General features: G+C 40.7%; 2 protein-coding genes across 5 annotated transcripts in view; one reads left to right on the forward strand and one right to left on the reverse strand.

The window, feature by feature from the left end:
- Window positions 1-5897, forward strand: part of LOC105605730 (all-trans-retinol dehydrogenase [NAD(+)] ADH4-like) — a 41367-nt gene extending 35470 nt beyond the window's left edge. Inside the window, exons 8-9 of the mRNA XM_027970865.2 lie at window positions 435-573; window positions 5447-5897. Coding sequence (XP_027826666.1) covers window positions 435-573; window positions 5447-5471 — 164 coding nt within the window. The 3' untranslated portion in view covers window positions 5472-5897. The remainder of the gene's footprint in view (window positions 1-434; window positions 574-5446) is intronic.
- LOC132659930 (craniofacial development protein 2-like) overlaps window positions 1-26173 on the reverse strand; it is a 178690-nt gene that overhangs the window by 34057 nt on the left and 118460 nt on the right. For 2 of the 4 annotated variants that reach the window (XM_060416865.1, XM_060416864.1), the window contains exon 2: window positions 18746-18863. The exons of 1 other annotated variant lie outside the window; for it this stretch is intronic. In XM_060416865.1, the coding sequence (XP_060272848.1) occupies window positions 18746-18812 (67 nt within the window). In that variant the 5' untranslated portion in view covers window positions 18813-18863. Of the gene's footprint in view, window positions 1-9587; window positions 11280-18745; window positions 18864-26173 lie in introns of those variants that run through there. One more of the 4 variants, XR_009600994.1, reaches the window with a different exon arrangement.

The raw sequence follows: 26173 nt of genomic DNA on the forward strand, positions 1-26173 counted from the left end.
AAGTTTACTGAAAGGAAAGAAAAATTATTTTTTTAAAAATATTGAGTGCCTAGAACATATCTGAAGACTACATGAAAGCTATTTATTCTATTGGTTACTTGAAAGTAAACAGAATTTTTATAGAAGGATAACTGTAATTTGCAAATTGAAATTCAATTTACATTAAAATAGACCAACATAGGGGAACAAAAGGTAGACTTGGATCAAACTGAGATAATTTCTTATCTAGAAATAGAAAATAATCTTGGGTTTTTCTCTTGAAAAAAAAATTTAATAGATTAAAAATACAAAAAAAAATTAAAGATGGCAGGAGGATAATCTATTTGAAACAACCCATATCTGACCTAAAAATTTCGTTCATTTGACAAACACTGGTTAAACTATCCCTTCATGTCAAGATCCATGTGTTTATTTGAAATTTTGGGCAATTACAGGTTGGAAAAGTGTCACTTCTGTTCCAAAGCTGGCTGCTGACTACAAGAATAAGAAATTGGATTTGGATGCATTGGTCTCCCATACTCTGCCTTTTGACAAAGTCAATGAGGCATTTGACCTAATGTACCAAGGAAAAAGGTAAATTACCAGATGAGTGAGCAGTCTGAAAAATCTTTACAATGATTCTATTTTCATTTGATGTTGAAAACTAACCAGTTTTTCTTTTCTGACACTTCCACATTATCAGAAGTACTCAAAACCCTTAAAAGATTAAATAGTGGCCATTTGGAAAAAAGAAAATCTTCCTACTCTATCTCCATAGTATACATGGAGTATATTGTCATGTCTGATTCTTTGCGACTCCATGGATTGCACCACACTAGGCTTCCCTTGTCTTTCACTGTCTCCCAGACAGTCTTTCACTGTCTCTCACTATCTTCTCTCTCTTTCACTAATTCATTCTCTCTTTGCTCAAAGTTATGTCCACTGAGTCAGGGATGCCATCTAACCATCTCATCCTCTGTCGCCCACTTCTCTTCCTGCCCTTAATCTTTCCCAGCAGAAAGGTCTTTTCCAATGAGTCAGCTCTTCACATCTGGTGGTCAAAGTATTGGAGCTTCAGCTTCAGCATCAGTCCTTCCAATGACTATTCAGAGTTGATTTCCATACACTGTTCCAAAATAGAGTGATGGTATAAACTGACACACATTTTCCCCTTTGTAAACAATTTTTAACTCAGTTGGCACTACTCTGGAGAGAGAGTGATTTCTAGATTATAATGTCAGGTTCCTTTGGTACATTATTGCCCTGTATCTGGAATAACTGTGGTCTGCAATTGACATAGAGGGCCCACTCCAGGCCCTTCATTATCAGATTCAAATGAAAACCATGAAAATGTGAGCAGTGGGGGGCAGATGTCCAATACTTCAAGGATGTCCCAACTTTCCCATTTTCTAGGTTTGTCATGGGTATCCTGTAAGTAATTCAAGTCTACAATTTCAGCTATATTGTGCTCTCCTGGCATAGACCCTAAGAACTGATTTATAAAAGTGTCCCAATTATGGGATCCCTAGTAACTGGGGAGCAAGACTAGGATCAATGATTTTGGTTAAAATAACCACAGCATTGGTGAACGGGAGCAAAGGACAAAACACCAGGAACAGTATTGAATAGAGAAAATGCAAAAAGGCAACAAAAAGAAAATATATCACAAAAGAGGCAGGGGAAAACCATACAGTTAAATGACAAGAATCTGAAGCAGAGAATAAATGTTGCAAAAGAAGAAAATAGGTCCACAGTGTGAAGACCCAGGATATTTCCTGGGGAAGATACCTGAGAAAATATCTCTACTATATGAACTTCCTAATTTGCAAATGTGTTCACTGCAACATATCAAAAGGAATGTCAATAAAAAGAAAGGAAATCATCCCCGCTGAGTGAGGTGAAGATAGTTTTCTTTGCAGTTTGAGAGCAGACTCCCTGTGCTTTCAGACAGCTTAACAGAAAAGGAATGTGTGAAGAAGAAACTGAATCTCTTGCATGAATTTCTGCAAACAGAAATAAAGAAGCAGTTATGTGATTATGTAAATTACATAAAGAAGAATTATCAGTGGAGGGCTACTTGGGTAAAATCAAATCCTTTTTATATAAAGATCTGTCCTTGGAGAACAGAGCTCAGGCTTTCAGTTGAGAAGTGAATGGATGCCTAGAAAACAAGTCGTAAAGACTGCAGAATGAGAACAGCAGAGGTAAACGAGTCCCACAAACTTGTTTCTAAACTTTGTATACCTAGAAAAAGCAAATCTGATGAGAAACAAAGTTTAGGCCCACCCAGGATTATAAGGCAAACTAGCAGGCAGACCACCATCACATCTCATTTCACAAGGAGACCTGAGGAAGAAATTGAAAGACCAAAATTGGACAATTTTTTCAATGAAGAAGAAAAGGACCAAGAGGAAAAAAGACATAAAGTCACATCCAGAGAACCAGTTGCTAGATCACTTGCTGCAGAAGAACCAGAAAGAGTAAAACCCGTAAACACACTTGGAAATGGAAGAACAAAGAGATGAAGAGATTTAGAAGTCAAGCAAAGAACCAATACCTAAACAGAAATCTAAGGAGGAGCCACACAGAACCAGAAGTTCAGGCTGAAATGGATAAAGGAGATGAGAAAGATGGAAAGAAACACAAAAGACAACCCAAAGACTCTAGCTGCCAGAGACATGAAGAAAAATAACCTGAAAGAGTAAAATCACAAGTTTCTCATTACAAAGATGAGGATGAAAAATTCTGGAAACTGGAAGTCCAAGATTAAAGTGCCAGCAGAGAGGAGAAGAGATGGAAAACTACATCCAAAGACCCAACTGAGAAAAAGAAAAAACAGCTCAAACTAAAACAGTGGTGTCCTCCAAGACCCACCCTCTGAAGTGCATTCAATGCAGACAGTACCTGGATGATATCACATCAGATCTCTTGGAGCTGTTCCTAGTAGGCAAATGTGAGGACATGTAGCTTTTCACACATTCACAGCAAAGTAAAGGTCTAGAAAGTTCTGTCAGAAAACTAGGCCTTGGAGGGGGCATGGATTCTGATGCCCTGATGGCAGAGGATGATAGGGAGACCTATATCCACAAGCAGTGGTATGATCAAGACTATGAGAGATTTGAGTTCCCTCCAAAAACTCAGCTGATGGAGGAAAAGTAAAAAGTCTACACAAGCTGTGCGTATCTGACTGAAATGAGGCAACAAGAAATTCCCAAGATCACAGAGCAGCTTGAGCACCTAGATGGCCGAGTTCCCTACGGTTCAGTTACCAAGCATGTCATTCAATATCAAGTGGGTGAAAGTGCATATACCTCTACCCTGAGGCCTTCACGGTGGACACGCAGCTGTCCAGTCCTGTGAAACACTCACAGAAGGAGCCTATGGATAAAGATCTGAATCTAGAATACTACCAGAAATACATCAAACTACATCAAAGGCAGAGACCTGGACACCCCTGAGCTATACTGAACTGGCCACATAAGACATCTTCTGTATCAAGAGTAATGGCAAGCCCAATGAGAGAGACATCTTGTCTACAGGTGGGCAAAGGCCTCTGCTCTTCCAGGAGGCAGTAGATTCTGCCAGAAAATCATGCCTACAATGGAGCTGTAACATTGCACACATGGTTGTGTTTTAAGAGTTAGGTAGAGGTAGTTCTTTTTCCAAATGTTTCTAATTGTCTGTGGGCACTGACAATGACCATAACTATCTGTCATAGCCCTTGCTTTTAGACCTCTATTTTAAAGTTGCAGAGCTCTTTCTGCAAAAGAAAGAAGTCCAGCGAATGACAAAAGCTCAGCGGTGGAATGTGTGGGCTCTGTCTGAGCCACCCCCCAGGGATCCTTGAGTTCAGTTTATGACTATCTGCATTCTGTTCCTTCTCATGAGTCCCTTCCCACTCGCTGCTCTTTCTGGGCTCTCCTTCCTTCCTTTTTACAAGGTCTCTCCCTATCCACACTTTTCCTAATATCTTGACTTCACTCAGTCTTTTTCTGGGATCCTAACAGTGGTTAGGAGCTAACCTGAAACTAATCCATACAGATATAAAGTTGCTTTACTTCCTAGCTATTGCAAAGTGAAGATTTTCTAGAGAAAAAAATAGGAAAAATAAGCATTATTCTTTAAGCTACACAGAGTAATTTAGTGTGTAAGCCCCACAATATCTTGTACAATCTCAATAACCCTGTAAGTGGTATTCAACACTTTAGGAGTTGGATTAGGATTTAGGGCCTTACTGGGCTTCTCTAGTGACTCAGATGGTAAAGAATCTGCCTGCAATGTGGGACACCTGGGTTTGATCCCTGGGTTGGGAAGATCCCCTGGAGAAGAGAACAGTTATCCACTCCGGTATTGTGGCCTGGAGAATTCCATGGACAGAGGAGCCTGGCAGGCTGCAGTCCATGGGGATGCAAAGAGTCGGACATGACTGAGCAACTTTCACTTTCACTTTAGAGCCTTACTGGCATTCATAGCTCCTCCAGCACTCTTTTTCTCAGTCATGGCATACATCCACAAGGACTACTAAGAGCAGCCAAATGGAAAATGTTGCACTACTTTACCAATACCTGGGCAAGACTCCCACACTATACCATGTAGGCCTGATAATCAGTGGAGAATGGAGGCCAAGGGGTAGACCACCTGAATGAGGTCTCCTGCTTCCCCCTGGCTCACCAAGAAAACCAGTTGACTGCCCACACAGCTAGAAAGGTGGCAAAAGAGAAGGCAGAGGATGGGACTCCCCAGGGATGCTGATACATCCAAGTATGCTGATACCACACAGGAACAGGAAGTACAATTGAGGTTAGACCCTCCTGCCATACTAACTGCATAGTAGCAAGGTAGTGGAGGGAACACAGCACCCAGCTGGCCTCTTAAGGTGCAGTGACCCTGACTTATGGTGCAGAAAGGCCACAGAAGTTCTCCTTCCATCGGAAGGTGTAGCTCCAGGTCCTGGGTGAAAACAGTATGTATGCTGGCAACCTGCTGACGCCAGGGATTTCACAGCTCCAACAGTAAGGTCCAGGAGAAGATTGTATATATTGAAGGAGTAGAAATCTTTGAATTCTCTGAAAGCAGCATTCCAACACATCAACCACTAATTTTTTTGATGCCCAGTTTCCTCTAAGCTACAGGAGAGCCAAGAACAATTACCCCAAAACAAAAATCACACTACAGTCTCCACTGTAGTGGAGTGCTCTACTTCTCTATAACACCAGTGGGCAACAAGAACTTTGCCAGAGTCAGGTGAGGGTCTCCAATTTTTCCCCAGGTTACTAACACCATATGAAACATTAGTAATGTCATGAATGGAAGTGGGTGACAAGATAAAAGAAATTAGGCTTAGCAAAGTAGGTATCTATATAGAAATAATAAACCGAATCTTGAAACAAACAAAAAAATTATTTGTGGATTTTGGTGAAATTTACCATGCAAATTATACTGATTGTTGTTTTATTATTATTAACAGCATTCGGACAGTCCTGCTCTTTTGACAACACCAGGAACAATTTGGAATACTAGCTGACTAAATCTGAACCTGTCTGGTTAATCCATTACCTGATATGATGAATAATGATAGCCATCAGTTTAAACAGATATTTACAGGTAACACCCAATATTAAATAGCTATAAAAATTATAGCATTTGCATCTATAAAATACATCAATATTTCCTATGTTAAATAAGCTTGATAGTTGATATGTTTATGAAGAGAGTCATATGATGTTTGGATATTGTTTAAAACTAGTTCTGAGAGCTGGAAGTGGGAAATGAAGGGGTCACAAATTAAACTAGATTGTCTATATGTTTATAATTTTTTAGGTGGGGTGAGAGATATATGGGATTTCATTATACTGCTCTCTCTACTGTTGTATATGTTTTAATTTTTCCATAATAAAAATCTTTTTACCAGAAAAAAATCATTATTGATATGTAGACTATAATAAGATACATATATCTTTAAAACACACATCATATATGTAACACAATTTACAATAATTAACAAGCTATTCTTCCTTAATTAGCTGCTAAATAATTTTAATACCTGTTAATTTCTCTTAGCTCCACTTCACCACTGTGAACTATAATTACAAGTAGTGGGATATCAGAAACTATACAAATGAGTGTATATATTTTTTCTAAGAAAATATATTTATACTCTCTAATTTGTTTTTATTAAATATGTCCCCTTTTTATTTCAGAATGATCACAATGTACAATGTGAACATCTATTTACTAAATTTGTACTAAATAATCTGTTTCTAATTCATATTAATCTATTTTCTATATTCAACTAGAAATGACAAAGAACAATGTACTTATTATAAATGTAAATAAAGCTATTAATAGTTGCAGGACATAATAGACAATAAGATTTATATGAAAAGCAAAATGAGAGTTTTCAAACTATTATACTAACAGATTTTACAATGGACAGTTTAAGATAGATAATAATTCAGATCAGAGTAACAAAGACTATTTCTCAGTTTAGCATAATTTCTGAAATCTACCAGTTTGGGGTTTTGTTTGTTTGTTGGACAGTTTAAGAAAGATAATAATTCAGATCAGAGTAACAAAGACTATTTCTCAGTTTAGCATAATTTCTGAAATCTACCAGTTTGGGGTTTTGCTTGTTTGTTGGACAGTTTAAGATAGATAATAATTCAGATCAGAGTAACAAAGACTATTTCTCAGTTTAGCATAATTTCTGAAATCTACCAGTTTGGGGTTTTGCTTGTTTGTTTTTAATGTTTACAACACACTGATCTCTGAGAGGAGATAAACTTCTCTGAAGTTTTGGCTGAGGAAGGTAGTAATATCTCAAAGTAGAAACTTATATTTCTGTTTATTTAAATTCTCTCATTAGAAATAGCAGCCAGTCGATCCATCGGTAAAGGCTCCCTTTGTTGGCATTGTGGGGGATAGGACGCACCCCATGTGTGGTTGCCCTTTCTCATGCTATTCCCTACGTTAGTTCTCTTCCTTCTCCTCATGCCCTGCCCTCCTCTCCTTGGCTTCCTCAGTCCTTCCCAGGTCTAGCTTGAGACCCACCTCCTCTCAGATCTTGGCAGCCACAAAGCTGTATTTATTCCCTGATCTCCTTTGGCTCTTAGTGTCTTTAGCGAAACCTTACCGCATGCAGCTTCTCCCATTGTTATTTTCAAGTCTATGTTGGTAAGCTCCTTAAAGGTAGAACAATCCTTGAATCCACCCTTCTATTAGAAATGCTCAATGGATACATGGTGTCTGATACCAAAATTTATCCTCACAATGTTGTAGCCATGAGTTCCAGGAAACAAACTCACTCAGAAGGACAATGCAGATAGCAGAGTGCAGTTTATTACACTGGCAGGCCCAAGGCAGAGTCTCCTCTTAGCCAAGGACCCTGACCAGTTTTTGTGAAAACCTTATATATAATGGCAATCCACTCCAGTACTATTGCCTGGAAAATCCCATGGACAGAGGAGCCTGGTAGGCTACAGTCCATGGGGTCGCAAAGAGTTGGACATGACTGAGCAACTTCACTTCACTATATACCCTAAGTGTACCCACCCAAACCTGCCTCCCTAAATTCCCTGAAACTAGTCTGAACAAATGAAAAGAAAGATACAATCAAAGTTAACCTGTGATTCATATGCCTTAAGCCTAGGTAGTTAACAGTGGACCAACCACTGGAAAATTCCCTAAAGTGTTACTTTTTGAAATACTAGGAGCAATACAAGTTATAGTATTTCTAGGGCTCAAAGCCACTGAAACAAAACTGAAATGGAATTTGACCCCTCCAAAATAAAAACATGAGATGAAAAATCCACCAGGTAAAGGTTTGTATTCTCTAACATAGTAAGATACACAGGTGTGATTTTTAAGGATATTGTGACCTGCAATTATTAGAAATCTTTAAGAATGCCAGTTAACAGGGTGAATAATACCTGGATAAAAGCAATACCATCACTTCTCCTTAGAAGGAAAAAAAATGATTTTTTAACATGTATTAACTGTCTTCAAACGTCTTGGACTGTCATTGTTTTCCAAACGCTACCACAATGCCCTCTGGTGTTTGTTTCTTTACTATCTTTCCATCTATTTTCTTTGAGAAAATGGGCTTCCCTGGTGGCTTAGATGGTAAAGAATCTGCCTGCAATGTGGGAGACTGGGGTTCAATCCCTGGGTTGGGAAGATTCCCTGGAGTAGGAAATGGCAACCCACTCCAGTATACTTGCCTGGAGAATTGTGTGGACAGAGGCGCCTGGCAGGCTACAGTCCATAGGGTCACAGAGTTGAACCCTACTGAGCAACTAACACTTTCACACACTTCCTTTGAGAAAAAGAATTCAGGGAGACAACAGCAACTTTCACATATATCATGATTGACATTTTTAAAAGTACTTTCATGTGCATTATTTAATCTGATTCTTCAAAATTATCACTGGACCACAGCTTTTTGAGGGCAAGGCCATTTTTAATATTCTTTAGGTACATTGCAAAGAGGTCAAATTTTTCTTTATGGCTAAAACTAAAGTTTGCCTCCCTAGTTCTGTTCTCTCAGTTCAGTTCAGTCTCTCAGTTGTGTCTGACTCTTTGAGACCCCATGAATTGCAGCATGCCAGGCCTCGCTGTCCATAACCAACTCCTGGAGTTCACTCAAACTCATGTCCATCAAGTCGGTGATACCATCCAGCCATCTCATCCCCTTTTCCTCCTGCCCCCAATCTCTCCCAGCATCAGGGTCTTCTCCAATGAGTCAACTCTTCACATGAGGTGACCAAAGTATTGGAATTTCAGCTTCAGCATCAGTCCTTCCAATGAATACCCAGGACTGATCTCCTTTAGGATGGACTGGTTGGATCTCCTTGCAGTCCAAGGAACTCTCAAGAGTCTTCTCCAACACCACAGTTCAAAAGCATCAATTCTTCAGAGCTCAGCTTTCTTCACAGTCCAACTCTCACATCCATACATGACCACTGGAAACACCATAGCCTTGACTAGATGGACCTTAGTCGGGAAAGTAATGTCTCTGCTTTTGAATATGCTATCTAGGTTTGTCATAACTTTCCTTCCAAGGAGTAAGCATCTTGAATTTCATGGCTGCAATCACCATCTACAGTGATTTTGGAGCCCAAAATATAAAGTCTGACAGTTTGCACTATTTCCCCATCTATTTGCCATGAAGTGATGGGACCAGATGCCATGATCTTCGTTTTCTGAATGTTGAGCTTTAGGCCAACTTTTTACTCTCCTCTTTCACTTTCATCAAGAGGCTTTTTAGTTCCTCTTCACTTTCTGCCATAAGGGTGGTGTCATCTGCATATCTGAGGTGATTGATATTTCTCATGATGTACTCTGCATGTAAATTAAATAACCAGGATGACAATATACAGCCTTGACATACTCCTTTTCCTATTTAGCATCACAAAATTCAGCCCCTCTGCTAGCTGAAGCTGCCTAACACACTTCTTTCTCCCTTACCACGATGTCCTCTTTATTCCTAATTACATATTGTCAAGTACTCTTAAACTCGATATTCCATACGCAGTCTGAGAAACACCGATTCTGAATCATATACCATTAAATGCAGGTTAATTTGTATATTCTTTAGTCAATTATCTCCATTGTTGACAAATATTGAACTGTGTAAAAGCCCTAAATATTTCCTCTCTGGAATGCTATTAAACGAGAATGCACTTATCCTATTACTTAAACCCAAGGATAGACCATTTTTCTTCTCTGAAGTTTCAAGGTCTTTTTAGAAAGAATTTGTAAGTATATTAGGCATTTAATAATAAAAAAGGAGAGACTTTCTTGGTGGTCCAGTAGTTAAGACTCCATGTATCCACTGCAGGGTGATGCAAGTTCTATCCCTGGTCAGGGAATTAAGATCCTGCAGGCCACACAATATGGCCAAAAAGTAAAATAAAAACAGAAGAAGGAAAACAATAGCCTCTTTATTTTACTGTTATTAAATAACATTTTTATCCCTTTCTCCATTTCCATCAATAAAATTCTTTTTATAGGTCTGCTTATACTATAATAAAATTTCAGAACCTAACCTTAAAAATAAAAGTCTTCATGACCAGATGGACATTTCTCAAAAGAAAAAATATAGATGGTCAATAGGCACATGAAAAGATGCTCAATACTGCTAATTATTAGAGAAATGCAAATCAAAACTACAAAGAGTTACCACCTCACACCATTCAGGATGGCTATCATTAAAAAACTGTATAGTATATTAATGCACATATATAGAATTTGGAAAGATGGTAATGATGACCCTATATGCTAGGCAGCAAAAGAGGCACAGATATAAAGAACAGACTTTTGGACTCTGAGGAAGAAGGCAAGGGTGGGATGATTTGAGAGAATAGCATTAAAACATGTACATTACCATATGTGAAATAGATGACCAGTCCAAGTTGGATGCATGAAAAAAGCCGGTGCACTGGGACAACCCAGAGGGATGGGATGGGGAGGGAGGGGGGAGGAGGTTCAGGATGGGGGACACATGTACACCCATGGCTGATTAGTGCTAATGTATGGCAAAACCCACTACAATCCTATAAAGTAATCAGCCTCCAATGAAAATAAATTAATTTTTTTTAAGTCTACAAATAACAAATGCTAGAGAGTGTGTATATGGAGAAAAAGAACTCTCCTACACTGTTGGCGGGAATCTAAGCTGGTGCAGCCACTGGGGAAAACAGTATGGGAGTTCCTCAGAAAACTAAATATTGTACTGTGATTGCGAATGGTTTGCCCTGGAAACGAACAAACATCATTCTGTCCTTGTTGACACTGCACCCAAATACTGCATTTCAGACTCTTTTGTTGATTATGAAGGATACCCCATTTCTTCTAAGGGATCCTTGCCCACAGTAGTAGATATAATTGTTATCCAAATTAAACTCACCCATTCTTGCCCATCTTACTAGGGTTTCTCTTACCTTGGGAGTGGGGTATCACTTCACGGCTGCTCCAGCAAAGCGCAGCCACTGCTCCTCACCTTGGGCGAAGGGTATCTCCTCACTGCTGCCCTTCCTGTCCTTCAACGTGGGACAGCTTCTCTAGGCCCTCTTGCACCAGCGCAGCCACTGCTCCTTGCAAGCGGGTGGCCCCTGCCGGCTGCCGACCCTGGCCTTGGACTTGGGATGGCTCCTCTCAGCTGTTCCTGCACCTTCACAGCCTGGCACTCTTGGCCGCTGCCCCTGACCTCAGATGTAGGGTAGCTCCTCTCAGCCACGCGCTTAGTGTGCCAGCTGCGCTTGGTGGTAGGTGTTGCAAGAGGGCATCAGAGGGCAGACACACTGAAAACATATTCACAGAAAACTAGTCAATCTAATCACACTAGGACCACAGGCTAATCTAACTCAATGAAACTAAGCCATGCCCAAGGGGCAACCCAGGACGGGCAGGTCATGGTAGAGAGGTCTGACAGAATGTGGTCCACTGGAGAAGGGAATGGCAAACCACTTCAGTATTCTTGCCTTGAGAACCCCATGAACAGTATGAAAAGGCAAAATGATAGGATACCAAAAAAGGAACTCCTCAGGTCAGTAGGTGCCCAATATGCTACTGGAGATCAGTGGAGAAATAACTCCAGAAAGAATGAAGGGATGGAGCCAAAGCAAAAACAATACCCAGCTCTGGATGTGACTGGTGATAGAAATGAGGTCTGAGCTGTAAACAGCAATATTGCATAGGAACCTGGAATGTCAGGTCCATGAATCAAGGCAAATTGGAAGTGGGCAAACAGGAGATGGCAAGAGTGAACATCGACATTCTAGGAAGCAGAAACTAAAATGGACTGGAATGGGTGAATTTAACTCAGATGACCATTACATTTACTACTGCGGGCAGGAATCCCTCAGAAGAAATGGAATAGCCATCATGGTCAACAAAAGAGTCCAAAATGCAATATGTGGATGCAATCTCAAAAACGGCAGAATGATCTCTGTTCATTTTCAAGGCAAACCATTCAATATCACCGGAATCAAAGTCTATGCCCCAACCAGTAATGCTGAAGAAGCTGAAGGTGAACGGTTCTATGAAGACCTTCAAGACCTTTTAGAACTAACACCCAAAAAAGATGTCCTTTTCATTACAGGGAACTGGAATGCAAAAGCAGGCAGTCAAGAAACACCTGGAATAACAGGCAAATTTGGTCTTGGAATGCGGAATGGAGCAGGGCAAAGACTAATAGAGTTTTGCCAAGAAAATACACTGGTCAGAGCAAACACCCTCTTCCAACAACACAAGAGAAGACTCTACACATGGACATCACCAGATGGTCAACACCGAAATCAGACTGATTCTATTCTTTGCAGCCAAAGATGGAGAAGCTCTATACAGTCAACAAAAACAAGACCAGGAGTTGACTGTGGCTCAGATCATGAGCTCCTTATTGCCAAATTCAGACTTAAATTAAAGAAAGTAGAGAAAACCTCTAGACCATTCAGGTATGACCTAAATCAAATCCCTTATGATTATACAGTGGAAGTGAGAAATAGATTTAAGGGCCTAGATCTGATAGAGTGCCTGATGAACTATGGCATGAGGTTTGTGACATTGTACAGGAGACAGGGAGCGAGACCATCCCCATGGAAAAGAAATGCAAAAAAGCGAAATGGCTGTCTGAGGAGGCCTTACAAATAGCTGTGAAAAGAAGAGAAGTGAAAAGCCAAGGAGAAAAGGAAAGATATAAGCATCTGAATGCAGAGTTCCAAAGAATAGCAAGAAGAGATAAGAAAGCCTTCCCAGCGATCAATGCAAAGAAATAGAGGAAAACGGCAGAATGGGAAAGACTAGAGATCTCTTCAAGAAAACTAGAGATACCACGGGAACATTTCATGCAAAGATGGGCTCTATAAAGGACAGAAATGGTATGGACCTAATAGAAGCAGAAGATATTAAGAAGAGGTGGCAAGAATACACAGAAGAACTGTACAAAAAGGATCTTCATGACCCAGATAATCACGATGGTGTGATCACTCATCTAGAGCCAGACATCCTGGAATGTGACGTCAAGTGGGCCTCAGAAAGCATCATTATGAACAAAGCTAATGGAGCTGATGGCATTCCAGTGGAGCTATTTCAAATCCTGAAAAATGATGCTGTGAAAGTGCTGCACTCAAAATGCCAGCAAATTTGGAAAACTCAGCAGTGGCCACAGGACTGGAAAAGGTCAGTTTCCATTCCCATCCCAAAGAAAGGCAATGCCAAAGAATGCTGAAACAACCGCACAATTGCACTCATCTCACATGCTATAAAGTAATGCTCAAAATTCACCAAGCCAGGCTTCAGCAATACGTGAACCGTGAACTCCCTGATGTTCAAGCTGGTTTTAGAAAAGGCAGAGGAACCAGAGATCAAATTGCCAACATCCACTGGATCATGGAAAAACAAGAGAATTCCAGAAAAACATCTATTTCTGCTTTATTGACTATGCCAAAGCCTTTGACTGTGTGGATCACAATAAACTGTGGAAAATTCTGAAAAAGATGGGTATACCAGACCACCTGACCTGCCTCTTGTGAAATCTGTATGCAGGTCAGGAAGCAACAGCTAGAACTGGACATGCAGCAACAGACTGCTTCCTAATAGGAAAAGAGTACGTCAAGGCTGTATATTGTCACCCTGCTTATTTAACTTCTATGCAGAGCACATCATGAGAAATGCTGGACTAGAAGAAAGACAAGCTGGAATCAAGATTGCCAGGAGAAATCTCAATAATATAAATATCAGATATGCCGATGACACCACCCTTATGGCAGAAAGTGAAGAGGAACTAAAAAGCCTCTTGATGAAAGTGAAAGAGGAGGGTGAAAAAGTTGGTTTAAAGTTCAACATTCAGAAAATGAAGATCATGGCATCTGGTCCCATCACTTCATGGCAAATAGATGGGGAAACAGAGGAAACAGTGTCAGACTTTATTTTTGGGGGCTCTAAAATCACTGCAGATGGTGATTGCAGCCATGAAATTAAAAGATGCTTACTCCTTGGAAGAAAGGTTATGACCAACCTAGATAGCATATTCAAAAGCAGAGACATTACTTTCCCGACTAAGATCCATCTAGTCAAGGCTATGGTTTTTCCTGTGGTCATGTATGGATGTGAGAGTTGGACTGTGAAGAAGGCTGAGCACTGAAGAACTGATGCTTTTGAAGTGTGGTGTTGGAGAAGACTCTTGAGAGTCCCTTGGACTGCAAGGAGATCCAACCAGTCCATTCTAAAGGAGATCAGCCCTGGGATTTCTTTGGAAGGAATGATGCTAAAGCTGAAGCTCCAGTACTTTGGCCACTTCATGTGAAGAGTTGACTCATTGGAAAAGACTCTGATGCTTGGAGGGATTAGGGGCAGGAGGAGAAGGGGTCAACAGAGGATGAGATGGCTGAATGGCATCACTGACTTGATGGACGCGAGTCTGAGTGAACTCCGGGAGTTGGTGATGGACAGGGAGGCCTGGCGTGCTGTGATTCATGGGGTCGCCAAGAGTTCGACATGACTGAGTGACTGAACTGAACTGAACTGAACTGAATTCTTGTCCATTTTAGTTCACGAGTCCTAAGATGTTGATGTTCAATCTTGCCATCTCCTGCTTGACCACTTCCAATTTGCCTTGATACGTGGACCTAATATTCCAGGTTCCTATGCAATGTTCTTTACAGCATTGGACTTTACTTTCACCACCAGACACATACACAACTGAGCTCTGTTTCCGCTTTGGCCCAATCATTTCATTCTTTCCAAAGCTACTAGTAACTGCCCTCCACTCTTCCCCAGTAGCATACCAAACGCCTTCTGACCCGAGAGGCTCATCTTCCAGGATCATATTTTTTGTTTTTTCATACTGTCCATGGGGTTCTCTAGGCAAGAATACTGGAGTGGGTTGCCATTTCCTTCTCCAGTGGACCACGTTCTGTCAGAACTCCTCACTATGACCCGTCTGTCTTGGGTGGCCCTGCACAGCATGGCTCATAGCTTCATTGAGTTATGCAAGCCCCTTTGCCATGACAAGGCAGTGATCCATGAAGAGGAAAAGCAGAATTACCATATGATCTAGCAATCCCACTCCTGGGCATATAGCCTGACAAAACTATTAATTCAAAACAATACATGCACCCTTAGGTTAATAGCAGCAATATTCATAATAGCCAAGACAGAAAAACAACCTAAATGCAGTATACATACACAATGGAATATTACTCAGCCAAAAAATGAATAAATAAATGAAAGTATGTCTCTGCAGCAACATGAATTCAACTAGAAATCATCATACTAAATGAAGTAAGTCAGAAAAAGACATACCATCTGATATCACTTATATATGAAATCTGAAATATGGCACAAATGAACTTATTTATGAAACATACATTCAGACATAGAAAACAAACTTATGGCTACCAAAGGGGAAAGAAGGTAGGAGAGAGATAAAGTAGGAGTTTGGAACTAGCAGATACACACTACTATATATAACGAAGATAAATAACAACGTCCTACTGTATAGCACAGGGAACTCTGCTCAATGTTCTATAATAACCAAAATCAGAAAAGAATTTGAAATAGATACTTGCATAACTGAATCACTTTGCTATATACCTGAAACTAACGCAACAATGTTAATCAACCATATTCCAATATAAAAGAAAATTTTGTATAAATAAATAAAATAGATAATAAGGTCTTACTGTATAGCACAGGGAGTTATATTCAATATCCTGAAACAAACCATAATAGAAAATTAAAAAGAATATGTATATATTGGTGCAAATATATTGGTATATTTGTATATAAAATATATGGGGCTTCCAAGGTGGTGCTACTGGTAAAGAATCTGCCTGCAAATGTAGGAGACGTGGGCTCAGTTCCTGGGTCGGGAAGATCCCCTGGAGGAAGGCATGGCAATCCACTCTTGTATTCCTGCCTGGAGAATCCCCATGGACAGAGGAGACTGGATGGCTATAGGCCATAGGGTTGCAAAGAGTTGGACACGACTGAGGTGACTTAGTGGGTGCACACAAGCACGCACAAGCATACACACACATCCCAAAGAAAGGCAATGCCAAAGAATGTTCCAACTACTGCAAAATTGCACTTATTTCACATGTTAGCAAAGTAATGCTCAAAATTCCCCAAGCTAGGCTTCAACAGTACATGAACAGAGAACTCACTGATGTTCAAGATGGATTCAGAAAGACAGAGGAACCAAAGACCAAATTGCCAACTTCTGTTGGATCATAGAAAAAGCAAGAGAATCTACTGGATCATAGAAAAAGCTAGAGAAAAACACCTACTTCTGTTTCACTGACTATGCTAAAGCCTTTGACTGTGTGGATCACAACAAACTGTGGAAAATTCTTAAAGAGATGGGAATACCAGATCCCCTTACCTGCCTCCTGAGAAACCTGTATGCAGGTCAAGAAGCAATAGTTAGAATTGGACATGGAACAAAGCACTGGTTCCAAATTGGGGAAGAAGTATATTAAGACTGTATATTGTCACCCTGCTTATTTAACTTATATGCAGAGTACATCATGAGAAACACTAGGCTGGATGAAGCACAAGCTGGAATCAAGATTGCAAGAAGAAAAATCAATAACCTCAGATATGCAGAAGACACCAATTTAATGGCAGAAAACCAAAGAGGAACTGAAGAACCTCTTGATGAAGGTGAAAGAGGAGAATGAAAAAGCTGGCTTAAACTCAACATTCAGAAAATGAAGATCATGGCATCTAGTCCCATCACTTTATGGAAAATAGAAGGGGAAACAATGGAAACAGTGACAGATTTTTTTTCTTGGGCCCCAAACTCAATGCAGATGGTGGCTGCAGCCATGAAATTAAAAGACACTTGCTCCTTGGAAGAAAAGCTATGACAAAACTAGATAGAGTATTAAAAAGTAGACGTTACATTGCTGACAAAGGTCTGTATAGTTAAAGCTATGAGTTTTTCCAGTAGTCATGTATGGATGTGAGAGTTGGACAATAAAGAACGCTGAGCACTGAAGAACTGATGCTTTTGAACCGTGGTATTGGAGAAGACTCTTGAGAGTCCGTTGGGCTGCAAGGAGATCAAACCAGTCCATCCTAAAGGAAATCAGTCCTGAATATTAATTGGAAGGACTGATGCTGAAGCTTAAGCTCCAATACTTTGCCCACCTGATGTGAAGAGCTGACTCATTGGAAAAGACCGTGATGCTAGAAAAGATTGAGGGCAGGAGAGAAGGAGACGACAGAGGATGAGATGGATGGATGGGATCACTGACTCAATGGACATGAGTTTGAGCAAGCTCCAGGAGGTGGTAAAGGACAGGGAAGCCTGATGTTCTACAGTCCATGGGTTGCAAAGAGTTGGATACTACTGAGCAATTAAAAAACAGCAACTACAGCAATTAAAAAACAGCATACTGTATGTATGTATGTATGTATATATATATATATATATGTATGTATGTATGTATGTATATACACACACATATAGATAGTAATTGAATCACTTTTCTATATACCAGAAACTAACACAGCATTGCAAATCAACTGTACTTCAATTGGAAAAAAAAAAGAAAATATCCTTTCTTTCCTACCTTTCGATACTATGTCAGGGCACAACAGTCTGGAGCTGCAGTAGCCATCTCACAACCATGATGAGAAAGAGGAGAATGTCAGAGAAGTTGAACTAGATACTCAACATCACTAAGTAGCAGAATTTACCATTATGTTTCATTAAACTGTCCAGCACTTTCAGAAGAAATCATCTACGCCCACAGGCTTTGAATGATCATCTATTTTAATACTCTTCTATAGCAAAAATCTTGTGACCCCCAAGGCTTTGCCTTCAATACTTCCTTCCAAGAAATCAGAGTTAATTTTTTATTAACTGTTCCACCCTTGCATACTTAATCTACTCCTTAGAATCAACTGGGTTTTCATTTGCTTTCAGCCCCATTAGGTCAGATTTTTCATCCCCAGATTGATCCACTTCCCTGATGGTCTCTTTTCTTGCAAACTCCTGATACAAACTGACTGATTTCATTGCAAGTCATAGAAATCAATTCTGATTAATTTATAATGATAAAGAATTTATTAAAAAGGATATAACCCTGTAAGCAAGACAGCAAAAGAGACACAGATGTATAGAACGGTCTTTTGGACTCTGTGGGAGAAGGAGGGGTGGGATGATTTGGGAGAATGGCATTGAAACATGTATAATATCATATATGAAACGAATCACCAGCCCAGGTTCGATGCATGATACTGGATGCTTGGGGTTGTGGCACTGGGATGACCCAGAGGGATGGTACGGGGAGGGGGTTCATGATGGGGAACACATGTATACCTGTGGCAGATTCATGTTGATGTATGGCAAAACCAATACAATATTGTAAAGTAATTAACCTCCAATTAAAATAAATAAATTTTAAAAAATAAAATAACAAACAAACAAAAAATAAAATGGAGAAAAGAATAGAGTAAAAAGTCTTTAAGTTGTGGTTTGCCTTATTTCTTTTAAACTTTCTTTTAGTAAAAATAAAAAATACTTTGACTTTTAAAAAAAGGATATTAGGTCAGAAAACTATTAATATCAAGAACTAATAATATCAAGAAAACTAGAAAACACTTTCAGAGATTTATGGTTTGAAATTATGTCCAAATCCATGCAGCAGAACTGATGTGGTCAGCATTTTCCTTGTCTCAGGTTCAGGATGCTGCAGGCTAAACCATCAAACCCAACCCTAGACAGAGGCCATCACCACGGCTTGACTGCCATTATTACCAGAGGAATTTAGATCTGCAGTAAGGAAGAAATGAGGGGCCTCCTTCTTCTCCCTTCCATCTTCCATCTCTTCTCATTGCATACTAGCTACTGTTTCAAGTTCCTTCAACTGTCCAGCCTAGAAAAGAGGAGACATTTGGAAGAAAAGACTACGTTTTATACAACCAGAACTGTTGCAACTGATGTCTAACACTGGTGTCCTTGGGGTATAGCATCCTTTAGAATCTGAATTTCTTCTTGAGTGGGGAATTTCTATAGATTTCACAAAGAATCCTCTGACCTAATAGGGATGTCCTATCTGCAGTTCCTTTAAAGGAATGATTCTTTCTACAACTGACCAATTAAGACAGCCCTTGGCTTCCACCAGGGTCATCTTACTTCTCCAGATGGATCTCTTTGGTTAAACTCTTCAAAGGATCAACAAACTTCAAGGGATTAATAACTGTATCCCTCTGCAGTTTCCACCTTTGGTCCATGGAAACACATTAGCATCCCTCTCGCCTTTAAACTGCTCTATTTCATTCTGCCACCAGACTAGATGTTCTAGCCAGCCTCTAGCCACAATTTTTTTTTTAATTTATTTCAGATAACAGACCTTGAGTCTTCCAAGTTCCAGAGAAAATATTTAAAGCTTTTTGACTGTTGTTCTTCTCTTGACTTCAGATGAGGGCTGAGTGTTTCCATCATTCTTACCAGGAAGTAGGAAAGGCATATACAGCACATTGACAACTCCAAAGAAATTCTCCTTTCAAACCAGTTTTGCCCTTCCCCATGAATTCTTTGCTCTCCCTTACATGGATGAGAGACAATAAATGAGCTAATGCTAATGGAAGAAATGTTCTGTCTCTTAGCATGTCGTACAAAGCTACTCCAGCACCCTGCCTTAAAATATGGGAGTAATTTTGACACCTATATTGCCTAACCTTGGAAGTTCTTAGCCAAAACTGAGACATTCTGAAGAAGTCTCATTTTAATTTCATGTTATATTTAATCATGAAACTATCCCTTGTACAAGCATAGCTCAGAGATATTGCAGGTTTGGTTCCAGACCACCACTATAAAGTGAATATAGTAATAAAGTCAGTCACATGAACTTTTTGTTTCCCAGTGCATATAAAAGTTATGTTTACACCATACTGCAGCCTATTAAGTTTGCAATAGGATTATGGCTTAAAAATTCACATAGCTAACTTTGTCATTTAAAAGTGATAACTATCATCTGACAATACAAGGTTGCCACAGACCTTCAATTTTTTTAAATGCCATGTCTGTACAGTGCAATAAAGTTAAGCACAATAAAATGAGGTATGCCTGTACTTCAGCCTGTCAAGTTTCCCATAGTCTCTATAGTTCTAGTCAGGAAAAATATATGCTCATGCTTCTTACAACAATGGATAACTTGCAATATATTACCTACAAAACATACGAAGAAAATGTACTTCTCTGGGATCACAGAGTCACCCTAAGAAGTGTCTGACCTCCCAATTCTGTTATACGTGTTTTTCTTGAAAAGCAACAGGAAAAACTGAACAATTTTCAGATTTTCAAACTATTAATAGATGCCTACCTTCTCTGTATGCTATGCGTATGTATGTTTTCCCAATAGAAAGGGTTTGGTAGGTAGCTTTTGGACCACAGTATTTAAAAGACTTACTACCAACCATGTCTGTCTCCCTCATGTTTAACCCATCTGTGGCTTCCTTCAGTTCAGATAGTTTCCTGTTCCAATTCATAGGGGCTATAGTAAGGGCTGTCTCTACCCCTGTGATGGAATATGTACCCAAGCAATGGCAACTGAAGCTGGAAAAACAAAAAAGATGTAGCAGACATTTACGGCTTCATGAACTCTTCCTTCAATTCATTCAGTACTTTTCTTTCTTATAAGCTCTATGAAATATGCTTCAACTTTTTGAATTCTGTTTGACTATGTCTAGTGAACACTTACTTGCATGTCACAGTCTAGAATGACAGGTCATTTTCATCTAATAAGCCCTTCCTTTTAAAATATGCTGAATTATTTTCTTAAGAGTCAGAATTAAATACAAATTAGCAGTGTCACTCACTGTTTCCTCTCTTCTACTAAATGAACTGGAGAGCATAGTAGGTCAAGAATTTAACAAGAAGCCTGCTTCCATATGCCACCAGGAGGGTGAAGTTCCCAAACACTTCTATATTTTTCTGCTATGCCCATTTTGTTATCTGTATTTGGAAAATATCACCTGTTATCTCCTACCTGGTCAGGCTATTTCTAATTTAGTCCACGTTAGCAAATTCTCTAATGAGACTGAGGGCCTCTGATTTCACCTTGTATCAATTTTTCCTTCTCATAGAAAGTAGGTGTGACTTACACATCTACTTATGACATTATTTTTTCATACACTTTTTTTTAGAACAGTTTTGGGTTCACAGCAAAACTGAGCAGAAAGTACAGCATTCCCACATACCTCTTGCTCCCTACCACACACACAACCTCTCCCACTATCAATATTCCCCACCATACTGGTATTTTGCCACATGAACTACACTGACATATCATTATCACCCAAAGTCTATACTTCCATGCTAAGGTTCACTCTGGTGGTGCACACTCTATGGGTTCTGACAAAAGTATGATACATACCCACTGTGTAGTATCATACAGAATAGTTTCATTGCCTCAAAAACTCTGTTCATCTCTCTCTCTCCCCACTAACCAGAATATTATATACAGTAAGTAACCATGTAGGCTTTTCAAATTGTCTTCTTTCACTTAATAATACACATTTAAGATTCTTCCATGACTTCTCAGGGTTTAATAGCTCATTCTTTATTAATGCTCAATAATACTGCATTGTCTGGAGCCAGCGACGGCTGCGTGCACTGGAGCGGCCATGAGGTGATACCCCACGTACAAGGGTAAAAGAGAAGCCCCAGCAAGACAGTAGGACGGGCGAATTCACATTCAAAATCAAACCCCATTCCTGCCAGAGACGCTCAGAGGGCTCATGCAAACCTTGTGCACAGCAGGACCCAGGGACCCCACAGAGACTGAGACAGAACTGTGTTTGAGTGTCTCCTGTGGAGGTATGCGTCAGCAGTGGACTACCACAGGGACAGGGGCTCTGGGTGCAGCAGACTTGGGTATGGCATAAGCCCTCTTGGAGGAGGTCATAATTAACCCCACTATAGACCTATGAGAACTTACACAGGACTGGGAAATAGTCCTGTGGAGAGCACAGGAGGCACAAACAGAACCTGTATGCACCAGGACCCAGGATAAAGGAGCAGTGACCGCACAAGAGACTGACCCAGACTTGCCTGTGAGTGTCCAGGTGTCTCCAGCAGAGGCGTGGGCCGGTGCGGCCTGCTACAGGGTTGGGGGCACTGAGTATAGCAGTACATGCATGGGACCTTTTGAAGGAGGTCACCATTATCTTCATTACCTCATCCATAGTAGGCTTCCCTTGTAGCTCAGTCAGTAAAGAATCTGCCTGCAGTGCAGGAGACCTGGGTTCAACCCCTGGGTTGGGAAGATCCTCTGGAGAAGAAAATGGCAACCCACTCTATTATCCTTGCCTGGAAAATCTCACGGACAAAGGAGCCTGGTGGGCTGCAGTCCATGGGGTCACAAGGAGTCGGGCACTACTGAGCGACTAACTTATTTACAAATAACAAGGAGGGAACACAACTCCACCCATCAACAGAAAACTGGGTTAAAGATTTACTGAGCTTGGCCCCGCCCATCAGAACAAGACCCAGGTTCCCCCTCAGTCAATCTCTCCAATCAGGAAACTTCCATAAGCCTCTTATCCTTCTCTAGAGGGCAGACAGATTAAAAACCACAATCACAGAAAACTAACCAATCTAACCACATGGACCACAGCCTTGCCTAACTCAGTGAAACTATGAGCCATGCCTTGTAGGTCCACCCAAGATGGACACGTCATGGTGGAGAGTTCTGACAAAATGCAGTCCACTGGAGAAGGGAGCGGCAAACCACTTCAGTATTCTTATCTTGAGAACCCCATGAACAGTATGAAAAGGCAAAAATATAAGACACTGAAAGATGAACTCCCCAGGTCAGTAGGTGCCCAATATGCTACTGGAGATCAGTGAAGAAATAACTCCAGAAAGAAGGAAGAGATGGAGCCAAAACAAAAACAATGCCCAGCTGTGGATGCAATGGGTGATGAAAGCAAAGTCCGATACTTTAAAGAATATTGCATATGAACCTGGAATGTTAAGTTCATGAATCAAAGCAAATTGGAAGTGGTTAAATAGGAGATGGCAAGAATGAACATCAAGATTTTAGGAATCAGAGAACTAAAATGGACTGTAAAGGGTGAATTTAACTCAGATGACTATCATAACTACTACTGTGGGCAAAAATCCCTTAGAAGAAATGGAGTAGCCATCATGGTTAACAAAAGAGTCCACAATGCAGTACTTGAATTGCATCACAAAAATGACAGAATGATCTCTGTTTGTTTCCAAGGCAAACCATGCAATATCACAGTAATCCAAGTCTATGGCCCAACCGGTAATGCTGAAGAAGTTGAAGTTGAATGGTTCTGTGAAGACCTATAAGACCTTCTGGAACAAACAACCAAAAAAGATGTCTTTTTTATTATAGGGGACTGAAATGCCAAAGTAGAAAGTCAAGGAACACCTGGAGTAACAGGCAAATTTGGCCTTGGAGTACAAAATGAAGCAGGTCAAAGGCTAACAGAGTTTTTTCAAGAGAACGCACTGGTCATAGCAAACACCCTCTTCCAACAACACAAGAGAAGACTCAACACAAGGACATCACCAGATGGTCAACACCGAAATCAGATAGATTATATTCTTTGCAGCCAAAGGTGGAGAAGTTCTATACAGTCAGCGAAAAGATTGGGAGCTGACTGTGGCTCAGATCATGAACTCTTATTGCCAACTTCAGGCTTAAATTGAAAAAAGTAGGGAAAACCATTAGACCACTCATGTATGACCTAAATCAAATCCCTTAAAATTATACAGTGGAAGTGAGAAATAGATTTCAAGGACTAGATCTGATAGAGTGCCTGAGGAACTATGGATAGAGGTTCATGACATTGTACAGGAGATAAAGATCAAAACCATCCCTAAGAAAAAGAATGCAAAAAAGCAAAATGGCTGTCTGATGAGGCCTTACAAATAGCTGTGAAAAAAAGAGAAGCAAAAAGCAAAGGAGAAAGGAAAGATATACCCATTTGAATGCAGAGTTCCAAAGAACAGCAAGGAAAGATAAGAAAGCCTTCCTCAGTGATCAGTACAAAGAATTAGAGGAAAACAATAGAATGGGAAAGACTAGAGATCTCTTCAAGAAAATTAGAGATACCAAGGGAACATTTCATGCAAAGATGGGCTCGATAAAGGACAGAAATCATATGGACTTAACATACGATTAGGTCCATACCTAATTAGAACAGATTAAGAGGAGGTAGCAAGAATACACAGAAGAACTGTACAAAAAAGATCTTCATGACCCAGATAATCACGATTGTGTGATCACTCACCTAGAACTAGACAGCCTGGCATGTGAAGTCAAGTGGGCCTTAGGAAGCATCACTATGAACAAAGCTACAGGAGGTGATGGAATTCCAGTTGAGCTATTTCAAATCCTAAAAGATGATGCTGTGAAAATGCTGTCCTCAATATGCCAGCAAATTTGGAAAACTCAGCAGAGGCTACAGGACTGAAAAAGGTCAGTTTTCATACCAATCCCAAAGAAAGGCAATGCCAAAGAATACTCAAACTACCGCACAATTGCATTCATCTCACACACTAGTAAAGTAATGCTCAAAATTCTCCAATCCAGACTTCAACAATATGAGAATGATGAACTTCCAGATGCTCAACCTAGATTTAGAAAAGACAGAGGAACCAGAGATCAAATTGCCAACATCCGTTGGATCACTAAAAAGCAAGAGAGTTCCAGAAAAACATCTATTTCTGTTTTATTAACAATGCCAAAGCCTTTGACTTTGTGGATCACCACAAACTGGAAAATTCTGAAAGAGATGGGAATACAGACCACCTGACCTGCCTCTTGAGAAACCTATATGCAGGTCAGGAAGCAACAGTTGAACTGGACATGGGAAGATGGCAGAGGAATAGGACAGGGAGACCACTTTCTCCCCCACAAATTCATCAAAAGAACATTTCAACGCTGAGTAAATTCCACAAAACAACTTCTGAATGCCTGCAGAGGACATCAGGCACCCAGAAAAACAGCCCATTGTCTTCGAAAACAGGTAGGAAAAAATATAAAAGACCAAAAAAGAGACAAAAGAGGTAGGGAGGGAGCTTAGTCCTGGGGAGGGAGTCTTAAAAAGAGAGAAGTTTCCAAACACCAGGAAACACTCTCACTGCCGAGTCTGTGGCGAGCCTTGGAAGCACAGAGGGCAACATAACAGGGAGGAAAAATAAATAATTAAAACCAACAGATTACGAACCCAACGTAACTCCCCCAGTGGAGAAGCCTTGCAGACGCCTGTATCCGCCACTATCAAGCTGGGGCTGGGCAGGGAGGCACGGGCTGAGTTGCTTTACAAGGATTGGGCCCGAATGCCCCAAATGCCCCGAGTGTAACCAGAGCAAGCTAACTTGGGCTAGCAAACCAGGCTGTGGGATAGCTACCATGCAAAAAGCTCTAACATAAGACATTGCCAGGACTGAGCACAGAACAAAGGATGGAACAGAATTAGCCGGCTGCAGACCATCCCCCTCTGGTGACAGGCAGCCAGAGCTGGAAGGGCCGGAAGGAGGCAATAGCAGCCCCAGAGAGACATTAACTACCAAACTGCAAACAGGCTTCTTTGCTAACTAAGACTTCTTGGGGTTCTGGACAGTCATCATCCGCCTGAGAAGGTATGCCAGCTGTACACCCAGAAAACTGAGCAGCAGGGACGGTAGAGGCAATAAGTCGCAGCAACTGCGTTTGCCAAACACCTGAGCTACTCGGACCTGGGAAGGGCACAAAATGCAGGCCCAACCAGTCTGCGCCTCTGAGGACTACCTGAGTGCCTGAGCCTGAGCAGCTTAGACCTGGGAGGTGCATGCAGCCCAGGGCCAGCCTCAGACGGTTCCCAGTGGAGCAACCTAGAGCCTGAGCTGTGTTCACCATGAGTGGAGCAGGCCCACTGTGGCTGAGACACTGCGAGCACACGCCAGTGTTATTTGTTTGCTGCATCCCTCCCTCCCCACAGCGTGACTGAACAAGTGAGCCTAAAAAAAACTGTCCACCACCAACCCTCTTATGTCAGGGTGGAAATTGGACACTGAAGAGACCAGCAAATAGAAGAAGCTAAAACAGAGGGATCTGCACTGGAAGTGACAGGTGCAGTAGATTAAAACCCTGTCGTCAGTACTGGCTACATAGGAAGGGGCCTATAGATCTTGAGAAATATAAGCCGGACCAAGGAACTATCT

This window comes from Ovis aries, chromosome 6 (assembly GCF_016772045.2).
Source record: "Ovis aries strain OAR_USU_Benz2616 breed Rambouillet chromosome 6, ARS-UI_Ramb_v3.0, whole genome shotgun sequence".
Lineage (NCBI taxonomy): Eukaryota > Metazoa > Chordata > Mammalia > Artiodactyla > Bovidae > Ovis > Ovis aries.